At 39.0% G+C, this 17,744-nt stretch overlaps 2 protein-coding genes across 4 annotated transcripts in view; one reads left to right on the forward strand and one right to left on the reverse strand.

The window, feature by feature from the left end:
- Positions 1-17,744, forward strand: part of LOC101740156 (synapsin) — a 93,392-nt gene that overhangs the window by 23,391 nt on the left and 52,257 nt on the right. The window contains exon 9 of the mRNA XM_062675091.1: positions 708-812. Coding sequence (XP_062531075.1) covers positions 708-812 — 105 coding nt within the window. The remainder of the gene's footprint in view (positions 1-707; positions 813-17,744) is intronic.
- Positions 1,084-17,744, reverse strand: part of LOC101736335 (tissue inhibitor of metalloproteinase) — a 50,024-nt gene continuing 33,363 nt past the window's right edge. For 2 of the 3 annotated variants that reach the window (XM_004931857.5, XM_012695311.4), the window contains exons 2-7: positions 6,418-6,543; positions 6,119-6,201; positions 5,114-5,222; positions 3,630-3,751; positions 2,547-2,665; positions 1,084-2,080 (exon numbers count right to left, since the gene is read on the reverse strand). In XM_004931857.5, coding sequence (XP_004931914.1) covers positions 2,017-2,080; positions 2,547-2,665; positions 3,630-3,751; positions 5,114-5,222; positions 6,119-6,201; positions 6,418-6,529 — 609 coding nt within the window. In that variant the 5' untranslated portion in view covers positions 6,530-6,543 and the 3' untranslated portion in view covers positions 1,084-2,016. Of the gene's footprint in view, positions 2,081-2,546; positions 2,666-3,629; positions 3,752-5,113; positions 5,223-6,118; positions 6,202-6,417; positions 6,544-9,454; positions 9,679-17,744 lie in introns of those variants that run through there. The other variant, XM_062674924.1, reaches the window with a different exon arrangement.

Below are 17,744 nucleotides of genomic sequence, written 5' to 3' on the forward strand. Positions count from 1 at the left end.
AGGCATACTATATTGACAGTCTTGCTGTTAGTGGTGCTTCTAGGTACCACAAGCACCGGTCACCCTCGTCATCGAATCCGTCGAAGGGCTCGACGAGTGAATTAACCCATAGACACAACCCACTGAGTTTCTCGCCGGATCTTCTCAGTGGGTCACGTTTCCGATCCGGTGGTAGATTCTGCGAAGCACTGCTTTTGCTAGGGCCAGTGTTAGCAACACACCCGGTTAGAGCCCCGTGAGCTCACCTACACGTCAAGGAGTAGCTGAAATAGTCTCTCAAGGCTATCAGCATAGGTAGGGCGAAAAAAAATCTTTTAGTACTATTTATTTATATTATTTTTACTATTTATTTATATTCTTTCTTTTGTCGTTTAGACTCTCCCATGCACAATTAGGCTTTCCTTTGCGAACGTTTAAGTTGAGATGAGCTTAATTAGGTTCAGCCTCGTGTAAGCTTACCTATTGATTATATTATTGCTATAGATTCACAGATAGGCCAGCACGTTTTCAACATTTTCCTGTTCGTGTTAAGTCATTTCGTCATTCTGAAAATAATTTAGCAATACTTTTTTTATCGAAAGCTAGTTGGAGCGTGACATGCGGATTAACCATGGACTCGTGTTTCATTGCATACGTGACTGCTATCTTAATTTGGTTTTTATTTCACAATTGCTTATATGTAATACATACTGATTTATTTATAATAGGATCGTCCTTGGGTTTTTGGACATCTTCTACAGCTTCAGAGGCGCCTTGGACGGGAGAACTTTCCTCTCATCGAACAAACCTACTACCACAACCACACTGACATGGTGAGTAGTTAACAAATATAGATGCTTTTATGAAACTGAATGTGTTTCCTTAGAACCGAAATTTGTTTCACATTCGCTGGTGTAAATGCATATTTAGTACGACTACAATTCAGACCCGAAGTCGAGGCGTCTCACTCATTTAACACCAGATGAACCATAAAATCATTCACCCGTTTATGAATAAAAAAAATACAACAGTTCCATTTTCAGCTCAGTAAAGGCAACTTTAATAATTCAAGCGAATAAAAAAAGTGTTAATAAAACGACAATGTTTTCCATATGTATTTTTTATTTATTAAAAACTAACTATCACTATGGCTTGTTAATTTACAATCATTAACTTAGAAATAAATAATACAAAAAAAAATAACGTTAACGTTACATTTGTCTATAAAGACAAAACAACAATTTGGAAGCGTCCAAAGGAAAATAACAAATTATGTATAATACTAAGGTACATTTTCCAATAAGTAAATTCGTCACAAAGAATCATTTCACTTCCATTCACGTTCAGTCTCTCGAATCGATCGAACATTGTTAATTTTAGTAATAAATAAATCTCCACCTGATTTCGTGGTGCTTAAAAATACAAAAGTGATTCTCACTAAACGAAACGTAACCGCACTGCGCTGTAGGTTGACAATTAATATAATGCTAAAGGCTTCGTCAAACAGAACGCGTACTTAGCGCGCGTCAGAACGCTAAACTGACGGCGCGCTATGACGCCGAGATGTGTTGTACTACTATGGTAACATACTGTCAAACAGAGCGCTAGCAGTACGCAACGCTCTGTCGCGCCGTTAGGACGTTTTGACGTCAGGCGTTGTAATTTTTTACTAATTCCAATTTAGCGTCCAGGTGAATGTGTATTAAAATACAGGATAATGCCCGAAAAAATTATAGAATTAATTAGAAAATACTCATGCTTATACAATTCCGCATCTGAATCACTCGATATCTTAATACTTTTAAATTTTCGCACTGCTATCGAAAGGTACTATGATTTGGCGAATGCATTGCGTCAAGGAGCGTTGGACTCATCTAGTCAATTTGTGTGACATGAAAAGAGCGCGACGTTAAAACGCAGCGCTAAGTACGCGTTCTGTTTGACGAAGCCTTTAAGTTTATTATTTTTTCATTTGAATGTTTCGAATATATCCAGAAGGTACAGTTTAGTGTGAACATCTGCTTCGTGTTAGGTTAATCAAGTCATAGTCATAGTGTTGTTGAAACGTTGAGCTTGCATGCATCGGGTGAGCGCCGGGGCCCTGTAACATAAACCGTGACTCACATCCTGCACTTCAAACATATTCAAAGGCAAGCTGTTTACGCGTATACCCTTTTAATACCCTAAAGGAATGAACTAAAGTATAAAAATAGAAGATCGATAAACATCACGGATATTTTGAAGCGTCCGGGGTCTTACAGGTGGTACAGAGTCATGTGACTAACAGGATAAAAGAAAAATACGATGTATACTAAAAACCGCTTATAAAAATTGAGACTCCAATCTCAGGAGTCCATCTATTTACCCGAACAAATCCATTATCTTAGTTATATCTTCTACGACAATAACTTTCAGTTTTGTTCGATGACTCATCTTCATTATTTCTAAATCAAAACTTAAAGAGACAAATCTTTTACATGACATCGTAGTTCAACTGCTTTATCTGCGTCTCGATATAAAGTAGGTACTATATTCTTGTATAGACTCATAATGTGAATAATGGTTACCTTGTCCAGTGGCAGCGTCTTTCGCGATCGTGAAGGCAGATGCCGTGTCGCTCGTAGCATTCGTTGTAGTTCGTCACGCAAGTGTTCGGAGATTTCGTGCGACGCCGCGTTTCGTGGACCTAAACATGATAAATTCTATTAAAACGAAAGAAATACACGTATATCCGAGAAAAAAATCATTGTCTGTAAAGTCTGTTTACTGACGATAGTTGAACGTGACAACGTCATAAGAAAATACGCCTCAGAGCGAGGTAACGCCGCATGAGTCATGTTTTTTCGTGCGTGCAGCCGGCTCCATCGAATTATAAGACGTTGTCACGTCAAAAACCTTATATTCGGTTCATTTCAAATGTTATACGTTAATTTTATATTAGAAAATATGATTATCGTCGATCCCGATGAGATTAATCTTTTTAAAGTATATTTTAAGTCGTTTTAATGGTCCTTAGATCTTAGACGTAAAATGCGATATAATTCAACAACAAAAATGTATTAGCATATTGTATTTAATGAAGAAATTTAAAACAAAGTGTTATTGCCAGAGTTAATGAACAACTACGAGAATTAATGATTGTTTAGCATTATTTTATCATTTCGAAGAATTGTGGTCGTATAATATCGTAGTAGTTAAACGTAAAACTTCGACAAAGTTTTATCAAACGATAAATTCCTATTAACCGAAGCGATAAACTTTATAGTTTGAAACTGTTCGTCGGACTAGTTCATTCAACGGTTTTGGTGCATTATTATATGGTTGGTTATACATGGTAGATTTTATTAAAATTCTTTCTTACTGGCTCTCCTTTATGTTAGGCCGTCCTTTACGTATAAATTATGCACATATCTATCATTTACATATATATTATATTTTTTGTGAAGTGCTCGTAAGATAGGAAAGGTTGAGTAGTTGGTCTATGATATTATTTTTATTTATTACAGAATTCGTTTATAGATTTGGTGAAATCATTTGTTACGATTAAAATATACGTCTTGAATGATTAAAGCATTTTCAAACCTTTGTTTCGTTAACGTATACATAATTTCATCTCAAGATTAGACGTCTTTTTTTTAAACACAGCGTACCTTACAAGTACATCCTTGTTTGTAAAGAAGTCTGAAGCCTTTTCTTTGACGTGGTGTCACCTCCCGCCATTTGGCAATGTACCCGCAGAGGTAAATATGCGCTTCCAAATGCAACACTTGACCTGAAAATACATGATAATATATAAATAAAAAAGGTCATTTGAAAATTTCTCTTTCGTAATTTATTGTAGAATAAAGCAACTCCGCGAGTGATCAATGGAAAAACTATTTAGGCGCCTGAACAAAATTTAATGCCCAAAATGTATGTACGTAAGGCGCATAGGGACGTGTACTAGTAATTAATTTCTACGGACGATTTTTGTAATGAATTGATACTTTTTCATTACCTACCAAATTTATTAGCTTAATCTATGTCTATTGTTCAGTTGATCGAGTTCGGACAATGAACATAAAAATTGGCATACTTAACAGAAACTGAATCAGCAGGATACAGATGTTATTTTTATTTTTAGTAAGTAGATTCGATACGAAAGCGTGTGTTTATTTTTAATTTTTAAAGCTATCTTTTTTTATTGGAGATGTTAAATTTAATATAGTTTCAGATTTTGTCACCATCAAATGTGTGGATTAGTGCCTTGCATATCTTGAAAACTATTCTGCTATTTGATCACCTTGATGATCTCAAGCTAAGTGCCTAAGCTGGACCTTAGATCCTGGTTTATTCCCCGTCGGAACCAGTTTCACGAAGAATACTTTGCTGTTTTGTATATAATATTGCTATTTGTCTCATATACGGAAAATCTGATCAAGATTAAGTGCAGAACGCATAATCTATTTTTTCGTTAAACATTACTAACTTTTTTCTAATTACCATATAAACGTACGGTTCCATAGTTTTTAAGTCTTATATTTAGATTCCAGTGAAGTAATACAGTGAACAAGTTGTTTTCCAGTCTACCGGTCGCCTACACAACTATGTAAGCACTTATCAATGAATTTTGTACTGACAAGTTGTATTTAAGCAATCCCTATTATTGATAAATCCGCGTTGAAATCAAATAACAGCTTTCAGACTATAATGACTGGTTTCTTATGCGCCCTTGCCATATTCATGAAATAACCAGTCTATATAATAATGTTTTAGAGCTACCAAATCTAGTTGTCGCTTAAAAGTTTATTTATTGTTAATCAACTTTAACAAATAATGTAGAATGCTATTTAGTCTTGTCGGCTGTTGATAGCAAATCATGTTGTCAGATTTTGACACCTTGAGTTATTACTGACACTTCTTTCTACATATTCTATTCCGAATATCTATTCTGAATATTGAGCGATTACCGAAGTCAAAGGGAAATAAGTACTGTAAATAAGATTGGTAATTGCTACTACTTCGGATACCTAGATGATGTAGTAGTTTTAGCAATTCGACTTGAACCATCTTCTGATCAATAGACTAATAATCGAGCTGGATCGCTATAATCTATAATAAAATATAACAAAATTTGTACGCCGATATATAATACCTGTAATAACATAGGTCTCCCTCGGCTGTAGGCTGACTCCACAAAGGGACTCATGAGGGGGCGTAAATAACCGGCCGGATCTAAGCGCCGCCACAGCCTTGTCTGTTGCCTGTGAATAATAACATGTTTCAATGCTCCGATTTATAAACGATTTTAGCAATTACATTAAATTGAGCTCCAGTTAAAGATTTATATTTTAGGATGTAGTATTTTGTTTTGAAGTTTATCTTATTTATATTTATTAATTTTAATGGTGCATTTATGTTACAGTATTGACAGATTTTTTAACCAAGATTGTCATATTCCAGAGAAATACTCTATCTAAAAAAAGTACAGAATATTTTTTTTATTGCCTATATGAATGTTTGAGATCACAGCCCATTTGGTGTTAAGTAGTTACCAGAGACATCTACAACGTAAATGCCACCACCCACCTTGAGATATGAATTCTATACGCACTAATGCTTCACGGCAGAAATAGGCAGGGTGGTGGTAAATACCCAGGCGGTCTCACAAGAGGTTCTGCCACCAGTAAATATTTAAACAAACGCAGACGGGCCGGTTTGGATCAATAAAATAATAATAAATTTGATTTCTGAAACAATCATATCGTTAAAGCGCTAAAAAGATTACATAGAGATCGCTGAATAAAAATTCTGTAATAACAATGTTTCGTCAATAGTAAAAGATGGCGATAAAAGTTATTGCCTTGATCGAAAGCTTATGCGTTTTTTATGATAGCATTGTGTAATATATTTTCGTCGTATTATGAAATACTTTTGAGATCATAGTGTTTTATGAGGCATGTTCAAGTTAATCGATATTCTACAATTTAAAACGAGAAAGCCCTCATAATTTTCAAATTATTTGTGGTAAATCACGAGCAGCCATTTTGTTTTGTTGAACTTAAATACTCACTGGAGATTGTTCAATTTACATTGATAATGTTCGTTAAATTAATAAATTTGTTGGAAGGATGAAATAAGCACAGAAATGTACACTCACTTTGAAAACGTTTCGAATTTTCACTTTGTAAATGTCGTAGTCTTCTCTCCCGCGAAATGTTTTCTGAACCCTGCCGACGATTACTGAAAAGAACTAATCTAGTGAATTTCGGAGCTTTTAAACAAGCGTAGTGGAAAATTTATATGAATACTCCGTTAGACATTTTCATCTTTTGATTTAATTAATTAGATCTTTACGATTAGCGGTATCCTTGTTAAATTTACTTAATTCCAAGAAATTGAATGGTAATCTCCGCACCTTTTAATTAGTTTAATCCTCCATAATTGGCGTGGACTTACCAAAATCACTTTTGCAATAATGAGTTTGCGGGTGTTCCAATGCGCACGTGCAGGCACTGGCGACGCGACAGCTCGCTGCCACCAATGCCAATGTCAGCCACCTCATCAACATGTTATATCCGATATCTATAAAAAACATTTTAAATTATTCAATTATACTTTTCCTTATTATAACAAACTAGCCGCTCGCTCCGGCTCCGCTCGGGTATTTAACAAAAAATTCAACGATATTTGACGTTGTTTTATTTTTTAAAATAAAAGAACACTTATTGCGGCATAACTATACTAGTTAGATGTATGCTGTCGCGACACTTTTTGTAAATTATAATGTGTTCTACAAAATCGTAGTTCATTATTTTATTCTATCATCAATAGTTTTCGCAGGGCACGCGATGTAAAGAATATTTTAGGTAATTTTTTTTACACCTTGGGTTACATAATTGGAGTTCTAGTAAAAAATAAAGAATATAGCCTATGTCACTAGGGAATAGTGTTAGCTTCCAAACAGTGAAAGAATTTTTTAAATCGGTTCAGTAGTTTCGGAGCCTATTCAATACAAACAAATCTTTCCTCTTTATAATATTAATATTATTATTATTTTAGTATAGAAAAGTCTAAAAATTATGAATATACTACGTCGCAAAGAATGTTCATTGCGATTTGGATACGTCTTACGTCTTGAGTACGTATTCTCTCAGTTTCATCATTTACTAAAGCGTCTCACGGCTACTCACGCATAATGTGGTAGGTACGCAGCTATTGTCAATTTTGTCTATTAAAGCTATAAAGCCAGGGCATCAATTGTTTTCAAAACTTAAAGACAATCTCGGAGTATTGAGAAAATATTTTATTCATTATGCAATCCTAGTGTCCAACGATCGCGGTTAACCTGCATCGATTCAATTTGAACAATAGGCTTCTTTATAAAAGAACAATTGCTACAAAATATAAACGTTTGGCAATATACGTTGGATCCGGAAATTAAACGATAAACATCAACAGTCGGCAGTTGGCAGCGTATGCAGGAATTGAATAATCATGAATAACTGTTTTACGCGTTATGTTACATTTATTTATTTTATTTTCTTTGTATGCATGGTAGGGCGTGTACGCGGTCATGCGGGTAGGTGTTACTTTCCTGCCCATTTTACCGCGAAAGACTGGCTGTTGCAACAACACGATTAAAATTTCTGATACTTCTCTCTCATGAGCTGACACTTATGTTACGATTTCTATGTGTAACCGTTTAACGCAAGCTCAAAACTACTGTATTACTAAGCGTATAACGTTACATTTTGCATAACAATAACTAAACAAGTTCGTTCTCTCTATGGTCATATTATGCGTTTTTCTTTCAAGTTTAAATTCGGAGATTCGGTCAGAGCTCTTAGCGAGTTCCACTAAAATTTCTGGTGCATCGTGTGTGTTATGAACTCGCCGCAGATATAAATCAAACGATGAAGTAGCGTTCCAAACTCTAAGGGCCATTTAGTTATTTATTTAATGAAGGGTCTTCTAGTTTGATGATTCGTGGTGTAATTATACTTGACTGACATTTTGCTATTAAACATTATCTTATAAGGCGGGTTTATCCTTTATAATGATTTACATCGTTGTTTTATACGAAATAATTACATACATACATACATTTTATAACAATGATAAATTGATTTCAATTACACAAAACGTACGAAGGCAAACGAATTTTTGGTCGAAGCGGTGGTGCTCCCAATTGATTTTTTTTAGATAGCTTAAGTTGTAATGCGCCTTTCTATTTTTAGATTTCGTCTATCGATTTAGGTTCTATCCTACTTATTCGGTGTGTTTTCGAAAAAATATATTATTATGGTAAGGATATATTAGCTTGAGGTCAATACCCCATATTGGACTATTATGGACCTGTCGGTTTCCTTCATCCTGCCTATTTCTGCAGCGAATCAGGATTCAGAATGGAAGGATGGGCCTTTATGCAAAACAAGTGAGATTTTGACTTCAAATCTCAAGATGTGCGACGGGAAACACGTTGTGATATTCGTGGGTTCCGCTAACCACTCAAGATAATGACTCAAGACTAACCTCATCACATGGGCTCTTTTACTTATCAGCAGCAATAAAACTGAAAGTTTTCTCACTAACTATTCAATTGTCGATTGAAAAATGTAAATTTGGATCTACTTAAATAAATATAATTTACGAAAACTTGCTTTGAAAACCATTAATTCAATTGGCGGAGAAGCATAATTTAGCGCGAATAACAAAACTATTAGACTAGACTAGTCTTAGAGCGGATATTTTAGGTTAATGAAGTTTAATCCCATCAACTTTTTGTCGCAACGGCGACGAAACAAGGCGACGTTTCGGTTAATTTGTTAACATAACTAAAGTAATAATTGTAACTTTTATACGAAATATCAGTATGTAATTTATTTATACAAAAATATTTTATTCCACCAAAAAGTATCCGACGGTTATTATCCTTTTATTATTTCGTGACAACAAGAAAAGGACTGCGTTTCACTGTTGTTATTATAACCTTGTATTGTTTATATTACAATGTACGTATTACAATGTACGAGAAATCTTCGAGTCTTATCCTGTCAGCCAGAATGTAATCCGACGATGAATGGATGCCTACGTCAAGCCATTTTTATGGTACACGTTATTAATCCGATTATGTATCGAAACTTTTGTTTGGACTAAGACACTTTTCAAATCTCGCACATAAGAAGACCTTCTAAACATTATTCAACCTCAGCCTTGTACAATTTTATAAAGAAACTCAAACTAGTTCACCGAATAACTCATATTGACACGTACATTTAGTTTCGTATATTTAAATTGAAATGTGTAAATAAGAAAAACGAATCGCATGATGTAAAAATTAACGTATTAATCTATCAAATTAATGGACAGAAAATCTTTTTCTTTTATTGTTTTTTTTTTTTAAATATTAAATATAATAAATAAATGATATTAATAAATTCAACAGTTAATTTAGTTTTGTCGCAAAAGTAACTGTAGCGATGAGAGAACTCACATGTAATGTAGTGGTCTGCAACGCGACCTTCTCTCGAGTACGTTCATCCGACAATCCACCGAGTTTTTGTATCTGCGGTTCTGAAGCTAAACAATCTACTGTAACATTTATGTTTTTGGATAAAATCACAATGCGGAAACTTTATGAGTGCATTCGTACAGTCGCGCCTGAGTATCGTGAACTGCAACAATGCCTCATTCGTCAAGGTTCGTCGGAAAACCTGAAGCATCTATAAAATTAGGTAGAGGCAATATATATCTTATACCTTTAAACGAGCACTTCTTGTATATATATATTATCTGAATCTCGGAAACGGCTACAACGATTTTCATAAAATTTAGTATAAAGGGGATTTCGGGGGCGATAAATCGATCTAGCTACGATTTATTTTCAGAAAATGTGGTTGTATTCATGTTTTCAATAATCAACTCTTCCCGACATCTATTGGCGAAGAATAATACTACTTTTCTTAATTGAGGGCAACTAACCGCTTTAAAGACACAACAAGATGGCGTTATCAAAAACGGTCATCATCTAGTCTCATGTTTAATTATAAATCTATGTGCAACGTATTAGTTTAGTGAAACGTAAAATGGCTTCGATAAATGACACGTGACTAAAAATATTACGTGATATCCAAATAAGGGTTGTTTGTTAATTATACTAATTCAAAATTTTGAATGAAAACTTTGTCTTATTTCATTGAAAAAAAGAAGGCTTTTTATTCTAGTAGTAAATGAACGTCCTAAACGTCCTAAATAACGGCACCTTTTGTTTAGAAGATACGTGATAAGGATTGCAATAAATTCTCGTAGTTACAAAAAGCAGTGATAGATAATAACTTTTCACGCGTTTTATTTTTTCTCATACTGTTATGTATAATGTTAATTAGAGTTTCTCTTTTTGTGTTTTAATTACCAAAAATTAGAATAGACTACTTACTTATTGAGGAACTATAAATTATAAATTATTATGCTACTATTAATTATGCTAATTACTTGAAAATAGATAAAATGCTCACAAACAAATGTTTCGTGGCTTTGCCAATGGCAATCCTAATTGCGGTTTTCGTAATTCAACAGAATTTAAACAGAATGTTCGTTATATTAATAAGTTTCCTTCACAGGAGATTTTTTGATGCGGTTTTCTGTTGCATACCTATTTGTTGGAGCAATACTATAAATAACGTTATACCAAGAATATTAATTACAACAGATACATCATAATTTATCTTATTATGCAAATAATGCAGTTCACAATCTCAATTATTCATGCGCTCGTCGTTTTAAATACCTACATAATCATATTTGCAGGCGAATTGTTTTATCTTCGTATTTTATCATATTATAATTATAATTTGCGTAATTACTGGTGGTAGGACCTGTGAGACCGCACGGGTAGGTATCACCACCCTGCCTATTTCTGCCGTGAAGCAGTAGAAGCGGTTTGAAGGGTGGGGCAGCCGTTGTAACTATACTTGAGACCTTAGAACTTATATCTCAAGGTGAGTGGCGCATTTACATTGTGGATGGGCTCCAGTAACCACTTAACACCAGGTGGGCTGTGAGCTCGTCCACACATCTAAGCAATAAAAAAATAAAAAAAATTGCAACACTCGTGCCTTTATTTGTTGCAAATCAATATTCAGTTTGGCGGTTGTACAATCAATCAGTCATTTTTGAAATTGGTTGATGATACACAATTAAAAATATTCTATGAAAAAAATAAAAATTGCTTTATTAAGGCGTTTGATTAGTTATATCTACCGTAATTTTCATAAACTCCAAGCTATGTATGTATGCTTTATTTGAAATTTTTGATGCTTCAAGGATCAATGATAATACAATATTCAAATGACTTTCGTCTATGTTTTTGAAAAGTTCACTAGGATAAAAAAAAGATCGTAATCTAACAAAGAGTGATGTTTTTTATTTTTTTAGAACAAGTTTTTTAATATTATATTAATATAATGCTTTATTTATTTCAATTATTTAGCAGCGTGGGCGCGGACATGCTGGAATTTTAATATCAGTCTCAGCACATTCTCTTATTAAATATCTAATTAAATTTTATAATTTTAAACAAAGCATGTTCTTTGATCCTTTCCATGTCATAAAAGTTATTGTTAACATGAGAATCCTGTTTTTATACAAAACGTATGCCCGTCTTCACTGTTTGCACACACCACGATAACTGTATGAAATTCTGTCGTCAAATAATTTACGAATTTATGATAATGTGTGAAACTGTATACATTTATTTAAATTGGTTAACGTAAAAGCGTGAATTAATCGACTCATTACTCATTATCGCCTTCTTAAGAGCGTATATTAGTCGACTATTATCAAAGCCGGCAATGTGACTTTTGGACAATTATTGATAAATCAGAAAAACGAATTATTGACTTTGTATTCGATTGGCAGTCACAAAACTCTTCTGAACGACATCTTAGATAAATAACAGGTTAAGTATTAACCTTTATTTAATGCTGGTTTTGAACCGTATTCTTTGAAGGAGACGATTATATTCAAATCAATCTGTATTGACATATCAATCAATTTTTTTTGTCCAAATGCACAGATTGCCACCTTTGATAATAGACGACTCATATATCGGAAGGTAAGGTATCTCGTATTTCAGACGCACGTTATATCTTAAATGGTACAAAACTCGTTTACATACAGATGTAGTTTCTTTATTTGCCCGAACGTGCTTAGTTCGTAATTGACGTGTAGGCGTTTACACATGTGTGAGTTTTTGGGTTAAGGTAGGACTAAAATTTTATGAAGTCCAAATTCGGTTTTATGTCGATTCGTATGTCATATTTTTACTTATATCATAATTTTAATGATAATCCAAATAGTTCTGTAACTGCTAAGTTTAATTTAAAAATATCGAAGCGAGTTTTGTTGTAGACGTCAATATTTACATCATTATTTAATTATGTGCCTTTCCTGTGTAGTGACGGAAGTAAGGCAATTAATTATCTTAAGATCCTTTTTTCTGAAAAGATTTTAATTTGATACCGGCTTTATTTATCTTAAAAAAATCAACGGATAACCTATACTCGAGATACGATTGCTTTCCTGTGTATTTTACTTTTAAAAGGTCCAGTTTATTTTGATAAGATTCGACAATCGACAAGCTCTCGACTTTTAAACTTAATACTAATGAACGTACGTACTTATATTGTTGCATACGATTTATATCCATGGGCCCAATTAATGAGCTTACATATCACCTGGTTTAAAGTGGTGATCGGAGTTCATAAACCTTAAAACGTGAATGCCGCCGCCTAGATTGAGGTTTGAGGCTTGAGACTTAGACTCAATTATATAATATAACTACTGTCCCACGATTGTTTCCCTTGAACGCATTAGTTTTTTTTTTTTTTTTTTTTTTTTTTTTTTTATGATTGAAAGTTTACTGGTGGCCCGAAGGCCTTTCCAGTTTCACCAGGACAGGTGGGCGAGCAAAGGCTCAGCCAAGAGGGGTGGGATTTGCTAACAACTGCCCGAGCGCCTCCGAAGGAGACCTAACAACTGAAGAGCAATTGTTTCGCGAATGAATCTACTACCGGATCGGAATCGCGACCCGCTGAGAAGATCCGGCGAGAAACTCAGCGGGCTGATGCATGGGTTAGGTTGCACGTCGACCTCTTTGTCGAGTTCGACGAGTACGGTTACCGGGGTCCCTAAGCCTGCCCCTAGTATTAGAGCTGAAGGCATCTAATGCAAAGGTTATTGGATCTGATGGATCCGTAAGGACGTGTCTAGGGCGTCGACGGTGACTGGCTCCTGCATGATCAGGATTCGGGGAGTAGTCAGCGGCGGCAACGATAAGGCGATTATCATGACGCATAGCCTTATCGAAGTATCGTTCCGACGCTGACTTCATGTATTTCCGAATTGATTCGAGGCCCAGGTCGTCGTGTAGGTCAACGTTCCTCACGAACCACGGAGCCCCGACAGCTAACCTGCAAAAGCGGGATTGTAGGGATTGGAGGGTGTCTATGTGTGTGCGGGCCGCGTGAGCGAACACCACACTCGCGTAAGTCATGACGGGCCTTATGCAAGTTTTGTAAAGTGTCACCTTGTTCCGAAGGGACATTTTACTCCGCTTACAGATCATGGGGTAGAGTCTACCGAGAATAAACGCGGCACGGTCACGGACTGATTTTATATGCGGGCGGAATGTCATCGATGCATCCAGGGTAACGCCCAGGTACTTGACCTTCCTGGCCCAGGGTATGGGTTGTCTAAAGAGAGTAATCGAGGGTGTGAGATTCCTCCTCCTAATCCGGGAGGAAATCCGTGTGGAGCTTCCCCTCTGAAATAGCACCGCAGTACTTTTCGCTGGGTTGATGTCTATGCGCCATTTTCGGAACCACTGTCCTGCGCTCTGAAGCTTCTTCGCGATTAGGGACTTATTTCTACTAGAATAGTAAACAGTCGTGTCGTCGGCGAATAAAGCTAAATGGGTCGGCGGCGACCGGGGAATATCGTTGACGAATAAGCTAAATAGGAGGGGTGAGAGGACAGAGCCTTGCGGGACTCCAGCTGTGAGAGGTCGTGGGGAGGAGCGGGTTCCCTCGACTCGATATCGAAAAGAGCGGTTCGACAAGAAGTCCCGTATAATGAGCACGAGACTATCCGGCACGCCCATGTTGAATAGTTTGAAAATCAAACCATTGTGCCAGACTTTGTCGAACGCTTTCCCGAGCTTCGTAACGACGGGACGGTGGTCTGAATCTAACTCTGAAACTACTTCGATCGAGTGTAAGCGCAGAGTTACGTTTTTTAATAACGCTATGTCGAGTATATCCGGGCGATGCGCGATATTTAGCGGGTAGTGAGTCGGGGTTAGCGGAGCGACGATATCGAAGGCGAGATCATCGACTAACGCGTCAAGCCGCCTGCCATTCGGGGTTGTGGTGTGTGAGTTCCACCTGATGTGTTTACAATTTAGGTCGCCCGCCAGAATGACAGAGCTCCCCATACCGAGCAGCGCCTCGATATCACTGCTTAGAACGATCTTATCCGGTGGAAGATAAACGGACGCGATAACGATCGGCGCGTGTCCCGTCAGTGAGATTCGGCACACTGATGCTTCGATATTAGCGAGCGCGGGAGGATCGAGCGGGACGCAATGCAGGGCTCTTCTATAGTAAATGACGGTACCACCACCACGGGCAGAGAGCCTGTCGTTCCTGACCATGTTATAGTTCGCGATTTTAGGGTCACGGCGCGCGGGCTTAAGTAGGGTCTCCTGCACTAAAAAGATATCAATTTGGTGGTCACGCAAAAAGTCAGAAACCTGATCACGTTGATTTGCGAGACCGTAAGCGTTAAAAAATCCTATCGTTACGGATAGGGGCTTTATTCTACTTATATACGCCATTGATTACCGGCGGAGTGAGGGGAGGACGTACGTATTTAATGACGCGTATACGTCGGCGTATTCCTGCACAACGGCGATAAAGTGTTGTGCAGTGGAGGCAGCGCGAATGGCGTCGCCCAAAGCGTTAACGCGCTCAAAGTTGATCGACTGAAAGAAGTCGATCGCTAAAGCGAGATTGTCGGACGCGGTCGGAGGGCAAGTCGCGGGAGAGGGACGAGTCGCGGGGGCGGGACGAATCGCGGAGGAGGGAGTTGTAGCCGTGTTCGTGTACGGCAGCGGTTTTGCCCAGGCCGAGACACTGGGCACCGCCGCCGGAACGAACGCTGGCTTAGCCTGCGACGCAGAGGGTGCCGAGGCTTTGATGTCTGGGCCGGAAGCTCGGAGGCGGTTTTGGCGGGCGACGCGGCGATTTATTTTAGGGGCTCGGGGGCAACCACGGTAATTCGCGGGGTGACCCTGTGTTCGACACAGGACGCAGCTAGGCGGTTCCGTCGCGGTTTTTTGGTCGCGAGCGCAGAGGGCCGTGGCGTGATCGCCCAAACACTTAACACATCGGGGGCGCGCGTGACAGTTACGGGAAGAGTGCCCGTACAATTGACAGTTATGGCACTGGCTAGGAGTGCCTTTTTTATAGGGGGCTTCGACAGCGATACCAGAGAGCCTACAGACGGTCTGTGTGTTAAAGATTTTCTTACCCTCGGGGGTAGGCTGGAGAGCGACTAGAACCATATTATATGGCTCCCTACCGCGACCGGTGTGCATACGGTGCACAGAATTCACTGGTAGGCCTTGTTCTAACAGGTCGGCTTTTACGAGCTCTACATCTAACTCTTTAGGGATTCCGCGTATTACAACGCGGAGTTCGCGCTCCTCCTGGAGCGTATACGTATGGAAACTTATACGCTCCTTACGGAGGTAAGAAGAGAGGGCCCTATGGTCGTCGGGTGTTTGAACCTTAATTTGAATGCCGTTCGCGAGGTTACGGGCATTCGTGAAATTTATATTTTTGGCCTTAAGGGCCAGGCAAACTCGATCCCAAGCTGCCTTCTCCTGAAGGATAACCGGGGGAGGGGTCTGGGTTTTATTTTGTGCCACCGGACGCGGCGACGGAGTGGCACGGGCTGGGGGCGCAACGGGAGTCTGAGGGCGGGGGCGCGACGCGTTCACGGCTTTGCTAATTTTAGCGGCCGCGGGAGCTCGAGACTCCGCGGCACGCTTCTTACCCTTCTGTACCAGGGTGAATCCATCCGTCGATGAGGCGGGGGCGAGGTCGACCTCCATGTCCGAGTCAGAGTCGGAGCACGAGGAGGCGGGTGCAGGCGACCTACGAGCAAGTGTAGGTGTTTTAGAGGGCGCGACGGAGGCCGCGGATGATCGCTCAGCTGAAACGATGGTCACGGCGGACGACGCAGCAGCTTTTCTCGCCAGTATAGGCGACACGGGAGCGGCAGGCACGACAGAGGCTGCGGTGCTCAATGCAGAAGCTCTGCACGCAGGTACAGGCGACGCAGGAGCAGCGAGCGCGGCGGAGTCCTCGAGAGGGCTCGCAGTGTGATTGGCCTTGAAGGCCAAAAACTCCGAGGCGAGCTGTGGGTGGCGAAGTCGGAGGAATTCCGCGAATACAGCGTCCATGATCGCTGAGTACCCAGGTGGGGCGGCCCCGGGTCTTGAAAACACTCGCCTTGCGGCGAGGCCCCAACTTCTCGGACCTGAGCGGTTCTATTGAACACAGGTGGCAATGCGGCGCGATTACTACAGGACAAAGAAAAAGCACAACAAAACAGAAATTACGAAAAGAAACAAAACAAATAAATACTTGCAGGAAACCACTTTGTCGGCAGATGTACCACGAACACAGAAACAACAAAAGGAAACAAAACAAATAAAAACTTCTAGAAAGAGCACTTAGTCGGCAGATGTACCACAAACACAGGCCGCGCGAACAATGGCCGGGCTAACAAAAGCCGGGCGAACAAAGACCGGGCGATCGAGTGGACGATGAGCACGTCCGCACGTGACGGGTGCCTCTATCGGAATGAACGCATTAGTGCTTTGCGGCAGAAATTAGTAAGGTACCTACCCGTACGGATTCACAGAGCTCCCAGCTACCAGTAATTTCACAAATTCATTTTTGGCGGTTTGATTTTGGCTACATGACGTGTCTTCTGCGATCTTGTCATCGTGGAAGAAAGTCGTCAAAGTGTGTTAAGTTTTTTTTTTATTGCCCTTGAAGGCAGACGAGAATACGGCCCACCTGATGGTGAGTGGTTACCGTCGCCCATGGACTTCAGCAATGCAGAGCCAAGCCGCTGCCTACCGAAGTACGCATTTAATTTAAAATAAAACTGTCTTCTTTCCTGATTTGAACAGCGGTATATTCACACCGCTTGATATGGGTACACCGGGCGTTTTATCCTTTGACTACGACGACTTAATGCTTTGTAGTGTTTCGGTGATTACGCAAATTCATGGTTTATGTTAATTTGCAATAACTCATACGACCAAACTCGTCCGTGCGATGCGATTCTAATTTAGCATGAATATTTTTTTTTTTATTGCTTAGATCAGTGGACGAGCTCACAGCCCACCTGGTGTTAAGTGGTTACTGGAGCCCATAGACATTTACAACGTAAATGCGCCACCCACATTGAGATACAAGTTCTAAGGTCTCAGTACAGTTACAACGGCTGCCCCACCCTTCAAACCGAAACGCATTACTGCTTCACGGCTGAAATAGGCAGGCAGGTGGTACCAACCCGTGCGGACTCACAAGAGGTCCTACCACCAGTAATTACGCAAATTATAATTTTTGTGGGTTTGATTTTTATTGCACGATGTTATTCCTTCACCGTGGAAGTCAATCGTGAACATTTGTTGAGTACGTATTTCA

This window comes from Bombyx mori, chromosome 22 (assembly GCF_030269925.1).
Source record: "Bombyx mori chromosome 22, ASM3026992v2".
In the NCBI taxonomy this organism is placed as follows: domain Eukaryota; kingdom Metazoa; phylum Arthropoda; class Insecta; order Lepidoptera; family Bombycidae; genus Bombyx; species Bombyx mori.